Source organism: Panthera uncia, chromosome D4 (assembly GCF_023721935.1).
Source record: "Panthera uncia isolate 11264 chromosome D4, Puncia_PCG_1.0, whole genome shotgun sequence".
In the NCBI taxonomy this organism is placed as follows: Eukaryota; Metazoa; Chordata; class Mammalia; order Carnivora; family Felidae; genus Panthera; species Panthera uncia.
Genome location: NC_064807.1, coordinates 42,906,759 through 42,923,913, shown reverse-complemented (window position 1 = coordinate 42,923,913; position 17,155 = coordinate 42,906,759). Strand labels below are relative to the sequence as shown.

At 35.4% G+C, this 17,155-nt stretch overlaps 1 protein-coding gene across 1 annotated transcript in view; it reads right to left on the bottom strand.

Moving 5' to 3' along the window:
* The window catches only part of DENND4C (DENN domain containing 4C), a 127,561-nt gene that overhangs the window by 86,325 nt on the left and 24,081 nt on the right, over positions 1 to 17,155 (bottom strand). Inside the window, exon 2 of the mRNA XM_049620074.1 lies at positions 7,455 to 7,776. Within this exon, the coding sequence (XP_049476031.1) occupies positions 7,455 to 7,759 (305 nt within the window). The 5' untranslated portion in view covers positions 7,760 to 7,776. The remainder of the gene's footprint in view (positions 1 to 7,454; positions 7,777 to 17,155) is intronic.

Genomic DNA, 17,155 nt, shown 5'->3' with positions numbered 1-17,155 from the left:
GTATGATTCCATTTATAGGAAATGTGCAGAATAGGCATGTCTATAGAGACAGAAAGTAAACTAGTAGTTGCCTAGGGCTAGAGAGTAGAAAGGGGTAGCAGAGAGTGACTACTAATGAATATGGAGTTTCCTTTTAGGGTGATGAAATATTCTAAAATTGGCTGTGATGACAGTTGCATAAATCTGTGAATATACTAAAGACCAATAAATTCTACACTTGAGATGGTTGAATTGTGTGATAATCTGAATTATATATGTCAATGAAGCTGTTAGAACCCAACTAAATATTAAAATAAAAAGCCTCTATATTTAAATCAGGATAGTATTAGCAAATCACTAAACAGAACAATGAACACAAAAATAATCTAGTATGATAATGGTGACATCTCAAAATACTACTGGAAAGATGGGCTTTTTTAATTTAATAAGCAGTGCTTGAATAACTGAATTGCCATTTTGGGGAAAAAAATTCTATTTATACTTCACACTGTACACCAGAAAAAGCTCCCAGTGGATCACAGAGATAAATGTCAAGAATGAAACCATACCAGTACTAAAAGAAAATCAGGGGAAACTAGGTGGCTCAATTGGTTGAGCGTCTGACTCTTGATTTCGGCTCAGGCCATGATCTCAGGGAGGTGGGATCGAGCCCCATGTCCAGCCCTGCACGGAGCATGGAGCCTGCTGAAGATTCTCTCTCTCCCCCTCTGCCCTTCTTCCCTGCTCACATACACCTCTAAAATAAAATATAAAAAGAAAGAAAACCTAGCAGTGGGGAAAGTGTAACTATGACTCAAAATCTAGAAGCAATAAAGAGGAGTAATAAACTTCATCAAATAAAGTTTACATGACAAAAAACACAAGTCAAAAGACAAATTATATACTTGGAGAAAACATTTGGAGACTTATTTCACAAAAAGTTTACCTTTCTAATACATAAAAATGTCCTTTAAAAAAAACAACAAATACATATGTATCAAAAAAGAAGCCAAAACCGTTTCTAAAAAGATATGGTCTTTAAACATATGAAAAATGCTTAATCTCATTAAAATTACTCTGACACATCATTTCTTGACTGAGACTGACAAAAATTCAAAAATTCGATCCCGGATTTTGTGGATGGGACTGTGGGGAAAGCAGCACTTACATATACTGATGGTGGGAGAATAAAATGATGGGACACAATGGAGAGAAATTTGGGAACATTTAACAAAATTATGCATGCATTTATCTTTTATCCCAGCAATTCCCTTTTAGGGCTACCTGAAAATATACTTCCACAAATATGTAACAATATATGCACAGTTATTCACTAAAGCATTCTTGTAATAGCACAAGACTGGACAGAACCCAAATGTCCATCAATAGAGGTTTGGATGAACAAAGTATATACATCCACAGAAATAAGTACTATAGAGCTATAAAAAAAAGAATGAGAAAGATCTCCATGTTCAAATATGGAAATACCCTGTTGGGTGAAAAAAACAAAGTTTAAAATAGTGATTACAGTATTTATATTTTAAGAGGAAGAATTAAAAATCCTTTTTATGTTTGTAAAAACACATAGTAAAAGGATAAATCAGAAACTACATTAACAGAGGAAGGGAGGGCAGAAAGTATAGAGAAGAAAGTAGAGAAAATAAAGACTGAAGCATTATTTCCCTAAATATAGCTTTTTACATGTTTTGAACTATTACAACATTTTCCATATTAAGAGAAAAATTTTTTTAAACAAATGAAACACAAATAGAAACAGATGAACCTAACTGCATAGCAAATTGGTAGCATAACCATATAAGAAATACTATTTCATGGGGCACCTGGGTGGCTCAGTTGGTTAAGCATCCATCTGATTCTTGATTTTGGCTCAGGTCATGATCTCACAGTTCATGAGTTTGAGCCCTGCATCGGGCTCCACGCTGACAGTGTGGAGCCTACTTGGGATTCTCTCTCTCTTCCTCTCTCTCAAAATAAAAAAATAAACTTAAAAAAATACTATTTCATATAATTTTTTAACACAGTAAGTACTCTGTAAGTGCTTGATGGGTCTTATTCTAGGGGCAAGAACTCAGTAAACAGGTTTACTATTGGTAGTAATAGCGATATTGTAATTTTGAAATTATGTGTATAAGATAAAGCAATAAGTAACTTGTTTATGATTTAAGAACCAAGATTTTAGGTGTAAGAGAAACAAGATACAATCCAAAATGAGTTAAGAAAACGTTCTTTAATGTTAAATTTGATCTTGAAATGTTAATATGAACTCATGATTTGAAAAATAGAGATAAAAATAGACACCTCAGTAACAATGAATACATATAGCTCTAGATTTTGATTGACAAAGCTGTCAGCTGGAAAGGGATCCCACTGGCCAAACCTGGGACAATTTGAGCAAACCGAATAAGGACTGGAATAGATTGTTATCACATGGAATAAATTAAAATCCATAGTTTTAATTATTCTCGAAACAATAAAAAAACAAAAGAGAGAATAAGAAAGCTCTCCACTCAAGCTCTTCAAGAAAAATGAGTTAAAAAATTTATTTTTTAAATGACAGAATTAGAAAAGTCTCATTTTACATCCCCCACCAACCCACCCATGCAAGATCTAATTCAAACAATGATCAATGGATGCTAAAAAATGAAAAGTGTAAAAGAGCAAGGAACAAGATATTTAAACAATGCCCACAACTCCACAAATAACAAAGAAAATAAAAATGCCTTTACCATAGATATGTGGCAATTACCATCTCTTTTTAAAAATTTTTTTTTTAACATTTATTTATTTTTGAGAAGAGAGAGAGCATGAGCGGGGGAGGAGAGAGAAAGAGGGAGACACAGAATCTGAAACAGGCTCCAGGCTCTGAACTGTCAGCACAGAGCCCGACGAGGGGCTTGAACTCACGGACTGCGAGATCATGACCTGAGCCAAAGTCAGACGCTTAACTGACTGAGCCACCCAGGCGCCCCAATTACCATCTTAACTTAAGTGACTGAACTTAATATCACTAATTATGGGACAGTCTGTCACTACCTGCTGTCCTAGTGTCAGCACTACCTGTAAGTATTCTTGCCAAAAATGTTTAACATAAATTTAAATTACGCTTTGAAACTCACATCTGATAGGAAATACTGATGATAAGGTAACAAATTAAACAACATAATGAGGAAAGAATCAGATAAATCTGGACTGTGAGGCATTCTAAAACTTCTTTTCAAAGTTTTTTTAAATTTATTTTTAGAGAGAGAGCATGCATGTGAGTGAGGGAGGGGCAGAGAGAAAGGGAGAGAAAATGCCAAGCAGTCTCTGCACTGCCAGCACAGAGTCCAAGGCAGGGCTCGAACCCACAAACCGTGAGGTCATGACCTGAGCTGAAACCAAGAGATGGACGCTCAACCAACCGAGTAGTGTGGGGGGCATTCTATAAGACAACTGGCCAACACTCTTCAAAATGTCAATATGTAATACTAAAATGTTGGGGAGATAAAGAGACTAAAGAGGCATTATAACCAAATGCAATGGATTAAATAAATAAATAAATAACCAAATGCAATGGATAAACGATGACAGGACCCTGAATATTTTTTTTAAAGGCTGTAAAAGATATTCTTGGGATAATTGTGAATATTTGGATAGGGAACAGATATTGAAAATATGACAGAATTATTAATTTTCTATATACCATTGTTATACAGGAGCATGTCTTAAGGGATGCATGCTGAAGCATTCATGGGAGAATTGTCATGGTATCTCCAGCCTCCTTTCAAGTACTTTAGCAAAAATATGGAAAAACATTAATTTGTTGAAACTAGGTAGAAAGTATACTGTTCATTATACTATATAGTCTATCATTCAGGAAGAAAGGATACTGGTATTTATTATAATATTCAATTAACTTTTCTGTATGTTTGAAATTTTTCAAAAAAAAAAAAAGTGCTGGAGAAAAATTCTTTTGAAAGTCAATGAATCTGATAAGTAGAGGAAGATAAGAACTGTATACAGTAGTCTGTGATTCTTCATCTTAATACACACATCTGACACATAAGATAATATATTCTACTATTTAAATCATACTTTATAGAGTATTTGATACAGGGGATTGTCAGATCTTACATACTTTAACTTAATTTTTTCCAGAAAAAAAAACAATTACTGTTTTAATAAATAGCTCATCTCAGTTTTTAGAAGCCAAAAAGGTCAGAAGTTTGACAAGAGTATTTCATATTTAGTTGAATGAACTAGGTACCTGCCTTTGTAGTGGCCATAGGTTTTCCAAACCTCACTAGTGTGCTTAAATGGAAGGTGGGACAGACAGGTCAAAATATTTCAGTCACCAGATATTAACATATATATATACATCAGGGGTGGAGGAGTGGCAGGAGAGCAAGTAAGAGAGAGAGAGAAAGAGAGAAAGAGAGAGAGAGAGAGAGAGAGAGAGAGAGAGAGAGAGAGAATCCCAAGCAGGCTCCATGCTCAGCCCACAGCAACAGATGACCTGAGCTGAAACCAAGAGTTGGACATTCAACCCACTGAGCCACCCAGGCACCCCACAATTATTTGATCTGGAAAGAAAAATTTACAATTATGATTAACTAAAAGACAATTCAACCTACACTCTAGCAAACTTGGATTAATAAACTACCATAACAAGCCTAGATATGTATGAAAGAGCCACTTGCAACCTGGAAGTATGTAAGTATAATTATCTAAGTCATCATTTGATTTTTAAGTTGTGCCCCTGAACCACAAGCAACAACGATCTCTGAAAGATTCACATCCTTTCAATTACAATTGTATGGGGGTGGGGGGCCGGTATGAAGAAAAGGATATGAAAAGATGGCCTTTAAGAATAACTGGCTGACAGTGAACAGTGAGGCCTGAAACATAAGTTATGTCCCTGGCTTGATTCCCTTCAACTGACATGAATATTGCCAAAATTTTACCCTATACCCATCCTTCTATAGCTATTACCTATCTTAATAAAATCATAGAGAAAATGAAAAGCACTGACAGTAAAACCATTACATGTCCTGAATTACTCCCCCAGAACCAATAACTTATGTTCTACCCATTTAACCCCCTTGCCTGTTCTCAAAAGTCCCTCCCATTAAAGGCTAATCCAATCACCTATGCTGTTGACATTATCCCTTCAATCTGTTTCAGCATTTTATTCTAATATATCCTCATTCCTATATTTTCAACCCTTTCTTTTCCATTGGTTTCTCCCCTTCAAATAAAGATGTTCAAGGTTATCCCCTGGAAGAAAGGTAAAAAACAGACCATGACTCCGTATTGCCTCATCCCCCCAGGTATCCTCAACTGCTGCTTCTAGGAATTTTGAGAAAATATAGATTCTGATTCAGTAGGTCTGGGGCAGTGCCTGAGATTCTGAATTTCTAACATGTTCCCAAGCCCTACAGATGATACTGGTTCAAGGACTACATCTTGAACAGCAAGGCCCATTACTATCTTCTCTTAAAGTCAAGTTTTCAAAAAAAAGCCTCTATTGATCAAATTCCAATCATTTCTCAACCACCTGGCTCCTGTGCTTAATATATAAAGTTGTATGACCACCATCCTAAATGTATTGACTTGAAGGAAAATCACAGAAGCTAAACAGGGTGGCCAATACTAAGAAGTTAAACAGATGCTACATAAAGGTCAAGTAAGATAAGGACAAATCATCCTCTGACTTTGGAAATTTGAACATAGCGAGGACCTTAGGACCATTTCACCAGAGCTCTACTGCAAAAGTAGAGGAGGTGATGAGTACAACCAAGCAGTGGCCAAGTGGAACAGCTCACTACCTTTCTTAATATCTGCACAACTATTAACAGAAAAAGTAGCAACCATTTAAAAAACAAACAAACAAACAAACAAAAAGAACAACTCCATGGGACAATCAGGGAAATTTGGATGTATGATGATATTAAATAATCATTTTTACAGTGTGGTATTGTGATTATATTAAGAGATTTGACATAAAAATCAGTGTAATACATCACAATAGAAAGAAGGAAATAAATATCTGCACGATCTCAACACAGAAAAGGCATTTGAAAAAATAAAACACACCTTCATGATAAAATCTCTCATAAAATCAGAAGTAGAAGGAACCTTTCTTAACATGATAAATGGCATTTATGAAAAACCCACACCTAACACCATATTCAATGGTGAAAGACTGAAAGCTTCCCACCTTAGTTCAGAAATAAGACATAGGTGCCTTTTCTGCTACTGCTATTCCACACTGTACTGTAAGTTCTAACCAGAGCAGTAAGACAAGGGAGAAAATACAACAAACTGCAAAGGGAGCAGGAAAAACTAGCTCTACTTACAGATGAAATGATCCTATGTATTAAAAAAATCCCCAAATATCCAAAAGAAAGCTATAAGAGCTAACAAATTCATCAAAGTTGTAGGGTATAAGATTAACATATAAAATTAAAATTCAGCTGTGTTCGTATATAACAGCAATGAATAATCCAAAAAGGAAATTAAAAAAAAATACCATTTTTAATGGAACCCAAAAGAATATGTAGAAATAAAATTAATCAAGGAGGTGAAAGACTCATACACTAAAAACTACAAAACACTGCTGAAAGAAATTAAAGACCTAAATAAAGGGAAAGAGATCTCACATTCAAAAGTTAGAAAGCTTAGTGGTATAAAAGTGGCAGTACTCCCTAAATTGATCTATAGATTAAATGCAATCCCCACCAAAATTCTGACTTCATGTTTTGCATAAATGGACAAGCTGATCCCAAACACTTCCTAAAATGTTCTCAAATACCTGTATGTTTTAAGTAACTGAGGATAATTGTAATAAACAGAACAGCTTAATAAAAGACATGTATACATGACAAGTATTATAGGTATTCTAAAAACATAGCTTGTTTACAAAAGAGTCAATGTAGACATTTTTGGGATAAAAGTTTTTACAAAGAATGTACTTCACTGGCTGTGGACTAGATACTAATACCTGATAACCACTACACTCACTCTAAATGGTAAATACCTCCCCCCTTCTGGCATTTAAAACCACACAACACAATTACATTTTTTAAAACAGGAATGCTCCTTTGTTAAAGGAGTTCAGGGCTTCACAAAACTTCACCACATAACCCAAGTAGCTCCTTAAAAATATAATCTTTTATTATACCTTCTTGTTCTTTTATGTTTAATTAATAAGCTTATCTGATAAGTACAACAGAAATGGAATCACATTTCAGGCTCTAATGCCTTCATTTCAATATGCTTTTGAAAGGAAATGATCTCATGATTCAAGTACAATGCAGAGAAATTCAGTAAGCGTGGATAGAGATATGTAATATCTTACTAACTTGATCCTGAAGTAACAAATAGAACTATCAAAAAATTCAAATTTCTATTCCCATGCACCTTAAATAAGTGTTATTTCCTTCACTATAGCAAAAGAAAATAAGTCACCATACCCAATGTCGGTAAGGGGTGGTTTGTCTCTTGCTCTCTTGTAACAGAGGAAAAGTTCGGGGCTTTTCAGACTTCCATAGTTCAAATTTGCTTGGAGAGCTGATGGAGTGGCTTCAACACAGGTGTAACCTTCAGGTACTGTTTCCCCAGCAGATTTGTTAATAACTGCAATGTCTGTAATTGGAGCTTTAGGCCCAGTTGACTTAGTATCTAAACGATTTATTTCTTGATCCAAAAGAGTAGATGTGTCAGTGAGACCTGCCACAACAAAGTAGTCAGTCACTCTTGGCCCTTTGTCTTCTATCATGGCTGCTATTGTATTTCCTACAAAAGGAAAAAAGGAAAAAAGACATCAATTAAAGAAAATACTTTATCTTGACTCATTAAAATTAAAATACTCCTGAGTTAACAGTGATCAACTAGCATACTTCCCAGTTAGATTTATAATCAAATTGTTGTCATTCTATAGAAGAAGCCTGTTTTGGTATCATGTTGTCAGTTTTTATCTCCTATAAAATACAAGTTTACAACATCAATTCATTTACAAGGCAACTATGATCCTTTCGTGTGCCGAGGCTCTGTTAAGAATTATTAAAGTGTCAGAGTTGGGCTATGGTGCTCTGCTTTCAGCAAAATGCACTTAATGAACAATATTCAGACCATTTAAGAAATCATTCTTGTTTTTTTAAGAAAGATCTTTTTTTTTTAATGTTTATTTATTTGTTTTGAAAGAGAGAGAGAGAGAGAGAGAGAGAGAGAGAGCGGGCAGGCGGGCGGGAGAGAGGGAGGGAGGAAAAGGCAGAGAGACAGGGAGAGAGAAAGAACTCCAAACAGACTGCACACTGTTAGCACAGAGCCTGATGCAGGGCTTGAACTCACGAACTGTGAGATCATGACCTGAGCGGAAACCAAGAGTTGGATGCTTAACCAACTGAGCCATTCAGGAGCCTCAGAAATCATTCTCTTTTAGGTTACAGAATTCCTAGAGCTAACCTTTACATTTAAACAAATGAATTGAGTTCATTATGAATTAAGTCAAGATCTAAGACAAAAAAATAGAGGTAACGGTAATAAATATAATCAAACTAGTCTCTTAATCCAGTTAGGGGTCTGTTCCTTCTGGCTAAGAAACTTTCTGGAAACACCATGTAAACTAAGGAAGTTTAGGAATCATTAAATATTTCATATATAAATACCAAACAGAGCATAAAAAACTGTAACCAAAGAAGACAAAATTATATAAAACACACATTGAGACTTAGGTACTACATGGTAGAAACCCAGAGAATATGAACGTTGAATCAAGACTTCTTTCTATAATCTCTAAATTTGGCACCTCTAAAAATAAAATTAAGCTTCTGCGGTTTTAAGTATTTCCACGGATTTTATGTGCTTTTTAAAATTATAAATATCTATGCACCAAATACAGGAGCCCCCAAATATATAAAACATTTAATCACAAACATAAGCAACCTTATTGATAAGAATGTGGTAATTGCAGGGGACTTTAATACTCCACTTACAACAATGGATAGATCATCAAGACACAGCATCAATAAAGAAATAAGGGCCCTGAATGGTACATTGGATCAGATGGACTTGACAGATATATTTAGAACTCTGCATCCCAAAGCAACAGAATATGCTTTCTTCTTGAGTACACATGGAACATTCTCCAAGATAGATCACATACTGGGTCACAAAACAGCCCTACATAAGTATAAAAGAATTGAGATCATACCATGCACACTTTCAGACCACAATGCTATGAAACTTGAAATCAACCACAGGAATAAGTCTGGAAACCTCCAAAAGCTTAGATGTTAAAGAATACCCTACTAAAGAATGAATGGGCCAACCAGGCAATTAGAGAAGAAATTTAAAAATATATGGAAACAAATGAAAATGAAAATACAACAATCCAAACGCTTTAGGATGCAGAGAAGGCAGTCTTGAGAGGAAAATACATTGTAATCCAGGCCTATCTCAAGAAATAAGAAAAATCCCAAATACAAAATCTAACAGCACACCTAGAAGAAATAGAAGCAGAACAGAAAAGACACCCCAAACCCAGCAGAAGAAGAGAAATAATAAAGATCAGAGCAGAAGTAAACAATATAGAATCTAAAAAAAAACAGTAGAGCAGATCAATGAAACCAAGAGTCAGTTTTTTGAAAAAATAAACAAAATTGATAAACCTCTAGCCAGGCTTCTCAAAAAGAAAAGGGAGAGGACCCAAATAGATAAAATCATGAATAAAAATGGAATTATTACAACCAATCCCTCAGAAGTACAAGCAATTATCAGGGAATACTATGAAAAATTATATGCCAACAAACTGGACAACCTGGAAGAAATAGACAAATTCCTAAGCATCCACACACTTCCAAAACTCAAACAGGAAGAAATAGAGTATTTGAACAGACCCATAACCAGTGAAGAAGTTGAATCAGTTATCAAAAATCTCCCAACAAATAAGAGTCCAGGACCAGATGGCTTCCCAGAGGAATTCTACCAGACATTGAAAGCAGAGATAATACCTATCCGTCTCAAGCTGTTCCAAAAAATAGAAAGGGAAGGGAAACTTCCAGACTCATTCTATGAAGCTGGCATTACTTTGATTCCCAAACCAGACAGAGACCCAGCAAAAAAAAAAAAAAAAAAAAAGATAACAACAGGCCAATATCCCTGATGAATATGGAAACAAAAATTCTCAACAAGATACTAGCAAATCGAATTCAACAGCATATAAAAAGAATTATTCACCATGATCAAGTGGAATTCATTCCTGGGCTGCAGGGCTGGTTCAATATTCACAAATCAATGTGATACATCACATTAATAAAAGAAAAGAAAAGAACCATATGATCCTGTCAATCGCTGCAGAAAAAGCATTTGACAAAATTTAGCATCCTTTCTTAATAAAAACTCTCAAGAAAGCTGGACTAGAAGGAACATACTTCAACATCATAAAAGCCATTTATGAAAAGCTCACCACTAATATCATCCTCAATGGGGAAAAACTGAGAGCTTTCCCACTGAGATCAGGAACATGAGAGGGATGTCCACTCTCACCGCTGTTGTTTAACATACTGTTGGAAGTTCTAGCATCAGCAATCAGACAACAAAAGGAAGTCAAAGGCGTCAAAATTGGCAAAGATGAAGTCAAGCTTTCACTTTTTGCAGATGACATGACACTATACATGGAAAACCTAATAGACTCCACCAAAAGTCTGCTAGAACTGATACATGAATTCAGCAAAGTCGCAGGATACAAAATCAATGTACAGAAATCAGTTGCATTCTTATACACTAATAACGAAGCAACAGAAAGACAAAAAGAAACTGATCCCATTCACAATTGCACCAAGAAGCATAAAATACCTAGGAATAAACCTAACCAAAGATGTAAAAGATCTGTATGCTGAAAACTATAGAAATCTTATGAAGGAAATTGAAGAAGATACAAAGAAATGGAAAAACATTCTGTGCTCATGGATTGGAAGAATAAATACTGTTAAAATGTCAATACTACCCAAAGCAATCTACACATCCAATGTAATCCCAATCAAAATTGCATCAGCATTGTTCTCGAAGCTAGAACAAGCAATCCTAAAGTTTGTATGCACCCACAAAAGACCGCAAATAGCCAAAGTAATATTGAAGAAGAAAACCAAAGCGGGTGGCATCACAATCCCAGACTTTAGCGTCTGCTACAAAGCTATAATCATCAAGACAGCATGGTATTGGCACAAAAACAGACACATAGACCAATGGAATAGAGACTCCAGAATTGGACCCACAAATGTATGGCCAACTAATCTTTGACAAAGCAGGAAAGAATATCCGATGGAAAAAAGACAGTCTCTTTAACAAATGGTGCTGGGAGAACTGGACAGCAACATGCAGAAGAATGAAACTAGACCACTTTCTTACACTATTCACAAAAATAAACTCAAAATGGATGAATGACCTGAATGTGAGACAGGAAACCATCAAAACCCTAGAGGAAAAAGCAGGAAAAAAACCTCTCTGACCTCAGCTGCAGCAATTTCTTACTTGACACATCTCCAAAGGCAAGGGAATTAAAAGCAAAAATGAACTATTGGGACCTCATCAAGATAAAAAGCTTCTGCACTGCAAAGGAAACAATCAACAAAACTAAAAAGCAACCGATGGCTGGGAAAAGATATCTGCAAATGACATACTGGAGAATGGGCTAGTATCCAAAATATATAAAGAACTCACCAAACTCCACATCCAAAAAACAAATAATCCAGTGAAGAAATGGGCAGAAGACATGAATAGACACTTCTCTAAAGAAGATACCCAGATGGCCAACAGGCACATGAAAAGATGCTCAACGTCACTCCTCATCAGGGAAATACAAATGAAAACCACACTGAGATATCACCACATGCCAGTCAGAATGGCTAAAAAGAACAAATCAGGAGACTATAGATGCTGAAGAGGATGTGGATAAACGGGAACCCTCTGGCACTGGTGGTGGAAATGCAAACTGGTGCAGCCGCTCTGGAAAACAGTGCGGAGGTTCCTCAAAAAATTTAAAATAGATCTACCCTATGACCCAGCAATAGCACTGCTAAGAATTTACCCAAGGGATACAGGAGTGCTGATGCATAGGGGCACTTGTACCCCAATGTTTATAGCAGCACTTTCAACAATAGCCAAATTATGGAAAAAGCCTAAATGTCCTTCAATTGATGAATGGATAAAGAAGTTTGGGTTTATATATGCAATGGAATACTACTTGGCAATGAGAAAGAATGAAATCTGGCCATTTGTAGCAACGTGGATGGAACTGGAGAGTGTTAAGCTAAGTGAAATAAGTCATACAGAGAAAGACAGATACCATATGTTTTCACTCTTATGTGGATCCTGAGAAACTTAACAGAAGACCATGGGGGAGGGGAAGGAAAAAAAAAAAAGAGAGGGAGAGAGCCAAACCATAAGAGACTCTTAAAAACTGAGAATAAACTGAGGGTTGATGGGGGGTGGGAGGGAGGGGATAGTGGGTGATGGCATTGAGGAGGGCACCTGTTGGGATGAGCACTGGGTGTTGTATGGAAACCAACTTGACAATAAATTTCATATTAAAAAATAAAAATGAAAACTTTAAGCATAATTTACACACAATAAAATGTACATATTAAGTGTAAAATCTGGTAAATTTTCATAAATATATATACCTGTGAAACCATTAACAATCAAGATAGTAAACATACTCATCAAAACTCCAAATTTTTTTATACCTCTATATCCCTCTATAGGCAATTATCCCTCCCTCTATAGGCAATGAATTATCTGCTGTCATATAGTTTTTAGAACTGATACACATGGAATCATACAGTATATATTCCTTTTTTTTCTGGCTTTTTTCATAATTATTTTGAGATTCATTCATGTTTGTGTTTATATCAATAATTCATTCCTTTTTATATTTAAAAAATATTTTTTTAATTAATCTCTACACCAAAATGGGGCTCAAACCCACAACCCTGAGATCCAAAGTCACATGCTCTACCAACTGAGCCAGCCAGGTACCCCTCATTGCTATTTATAACTAAGTAGTATTCCACTGTTGAGTATACTACAATGTTTATCTATTTACCTTTATTAATATTATCTTTATTAATAATATTAATACCTTAATATGGTTATTTTAAGTTTGGAATTATTATAAATAAAGCTGTCTGGGGCACCTGGGTGGCTCAGTCAGTTAAATGCCCAACTTTTGGTTTCACTTCAGGTCACGATCTCATGGTTTGTGAATTTGAGACCCACAACGGGTTCTGCATTGACAGTGTGGAGCCTGCTAGGAATTCTTTCTCTCTCTCTCTCTCTCTCTCTCTCTCTCTCTCTCCCTCTCTCTCTCTCTCTCTCTCCCTCTCTCAAAATACACATCTCTTCCCCTACACTCTCTCTCAAAATAAATAAATAAACTTGAAAAAATAAGTAAAGCTTTCATAAACACCCATATATTAGCCTTATGGACAAATGCTTTCATTTATCTTAGGTCAATTCCTAAGAGGAAAGGACTGGATCACCTGCTAGGTATATGTAATTCTAAAATACTGCCAGACAGTTTCCTAGAGTGTACCATTTTATGGGAGTTCCAGTCGTTCCACATCCTCTCTAAAGCTGTATAAGGTCAGTTTTTTTAACAGACACTATAACATGCCTATAGTGAAACTTTGTATCTTTCTAATGACTAGTGATGCTAACTACCTTTTCATGTGCTTATTTTCTATCCATGAATTTTCTTCAGTGAAATTTCTGTTCAAATCTTAGCTTGTTTTTTACTTGGGCTGTTAGTCATTCTTGAGTTTTGAAAAGTTCTTTATATATTCTGTAGACAAGTCATTTATCAAGCATATACTTAGCAAGTATTTTCTTGTCTTTTTACTCTAATAGTGCCTTTTGAAAAGCAGAAGTTTTTATTTTTTATGAAGTCTCATTTACCAATCTAATTCTTCTATGGGTCATGCTTGTGGTATGACATTTAAGAAATCATTGTCTAAGGTCACAAAGGTTTTCTCCCATGTTTTCCTCTAAAGTTTTATAATTTCAAGTTTTATATTTAGGTCTATGATACATTTTGAGTTAATTTTTTATATATGGTATTCAGTATGAATCAAGATCCACTTTTTACATACAGATATCCAATTTTTCCAGCACCACTGGTTGAAAAAACTAACTTTTCTCCACTGTATTGCTTTTGTACCTTTATTCAAAAACCAAATGCCCAGGGTGCCTGGGTGGCTCAGTCGGTTAAGCATCTGACTCTTTGATTTAGGCTCAGGTCATGATCTCACGTTCATGGGATGGAGCCCCACGTCAGGCTCTGCATTGACAGCACAGGGCCTGCCTGGGATTCTCTCTCTCCCTCTCTCTCCCTGCCCCTCCTTGATCGCCCTCCCTCTCTCTCAAAATAAATAAATAAACTTAAAAAAAAACAAAACTGCCCAACATGTTTATATTTATCTCTGGATTCTTTTTTTTTTAATGTTTATTTTTGAGAGAGAGAGAGAGTACACACACAAGTAGGGGAGGGCAGAGAAAGAGACAGAATGTGAAGCAGGCTCCAGGCTTCAAGCTGTCAGCATAGAGCCTGATGTGGGGCTTGAACTCACGAGCCCTGAGATCATGACCTGAGCCAAAGTTAGATGCTCAACCGAGTCACCAAGGTGTCCCACCTCTGGTTTCTTTATTCCACTGATCTATCTGTCTATTTGTCAGTCCCACATGATTTTGATTACTGTAGCTTTTATTTATTAATTTATTTTGAGAGAGAGAGCACAAGCAGGAGAATAGGGAGAGAGGGAGAGAGAATCCCAAACAGGCTCTGTGCTGTCAGTGTAGAGCCCGATGAAGGACTTGAACTCATGAACTGCAAGATTATGACCTGAGCCAAAATCAAGAGTTGGACGCTTTACCAACTGAGCCACCCAGGTGCCACAATTACTGTAGCTTTATAATAAATCTTGAAATCAGGAAATGTTAGTCTTCAACTCTGTTCTTTTTCAAAATTGCTTTTGACTATTCTATTCTAGCTCCTTTGCATTTCAGTAAGCATTTTAGAATCAGCTGGTCCATTTCTACCCCAAATAAAAGCCTACTAGGATTTTAACTGGGATTGTGTTGAAACTGTAGGTCAATTTAAGGAGGGCTGTCACTACTGAGTTTTCAAACCCACAGACAAGGTTTATCTCTGCATTTCTCTCATCAATGTTTTGTAGTTTATAGCATATGTCTTTCACATCATCAGACTTTGCTTATGTACATAATAATTAATGCTATTGTAAATGACATTGTTTCCTTAACTCAATTTCCAATTATTCTTTGCTACTACATAGAAGTACAATTGCTTTTTATATCTTGATCTTGTACAAAGTATATCTTGATCTTCATACAGTTGCTTATGAGTTACAGAGTTTTGTAGGTACCATCAAGTTTTCTACATAGATAATGTGTCCACGAATAGAGACTAATTTTACTTCTTTCTTTGCAATATAGATGTCATTTATTTCTTTTTCTTGTCTTACTGTACTAGGTAGAACATCCACTACAATGTTCAAGAGAAATGCTGACCAAAGAAGATATACAAATGACCAATTAGCACATGAAAAAGTGCTCAGCACCATTAATCACAGCAGCATTCTTCACAATAATCAAATGGTAAAAACCACCCAAATATCCATCAAAAAATGAATGGATAGGGGCGCCTGGGTGGCTCAGTCGGTTGGGCATCCGACTTCAGCTCAGGTCATGATCTCGCAGTCTGTGAGTTCGAGCCCCGCGTCGGGCTCTGTGCTCAGAGCCTAGAACCTGTTTCAGATTCTGTGTCTCCCTCTCTCTCTGACCCTCCCCCATTCATGCTCTGTCTCTGTCTCAAAAATAAATAAACGTAAAAAAAAAAAATTAAAAAAAATGAATGGATAAACATAATGTAATATATCTATACAATGGAATTCTATTCAGCCATAAAAAGGAATTGAATTTTGACAAATGCCGTAACATGGATGATCTCTGAAAAACCTTAAACTAAATGAAATAAGCCAGACACAGAGGAGAAATATTATATGGCTCTTATATGAGGTACACTGAATAGATAAATTCATAGAGACATAAGTAAAATAGAGGTTACCCAGGGCTAGGAGGGGGGAGCATGGAGAGTTACTGTTTAATGGGTATAGAGTTTATGTTGGAGATGATGGAAAAGATTTGGGTATAGTAGTGACAATGGTTATACAACACTGCCAGTGTAGTTAATGCCACTGAAGTGTATACTTACAAATGGTTAAAATGATAAATGGAATGTATATTTGCCACAATTAAAAAAAAGAGAGAATGCTTCAATAAGCATCTCTCTACATTAATTTGGGCTTCAGTTAAGTTACAGAGTAAATTCCAAAATGAGCTTTCTAGATCAGAGTATATAAACATATGCATACCAATTATTATATGCTACCTTCTTGCCTTTTGAAAAAAAAATACCAATTTACCATGGCAACAGTAATGTATCTATAGTCCAAGGGGTATCATAATTGTAGTTCTATTTACTGTGTTAGAGTAAAATTGGTATAAGGAGGTTGTTTTAATACACATTTCTTTGATAAAAAAAAAAAAAAAGTAAAAAGAGGCACACCTAGCTGGTTCAGTAAGTAGAGCACATTACTCCTGATCTCAGTGTCTTGAGTTTGAGCCCCATGTTAGATGTAGACATTACTTAAATAAATTAAAAAAAAAAAAAATTTTAAAGGAGAGAAGTGTTGAGAGTAGACATCTTCGTTTTGTTCCTAATCTTATGAGGAAAGTATTCAGTCTTTTATCAGTAAATATGATGTTATTTGTGGATTTTTCATAAATGCTCTTTATCAAGTTAAGTTCTTTTCTATTCCTGAGATTTTTATCAGGAAGATATGTTAGACTATATAACACACTTTTTCTGCATCTACTGAGGTGATATATTTTTCTATCTTTAATACAGTGAATTACAATGATTAATTTTCAAGTTTCTAATCACTGCATTCTTGAAATAAACCCCACTTGGTCATGATATATTATTGCTTTTATATGTTCTTGAATTATATTTGTTAAAATTTTGTTTGAAATTTTATATACATTAATTGAAGGATATTGGTCTGTTGTTTTCTTGTAATGTTTTTAACTGATTTGCTAT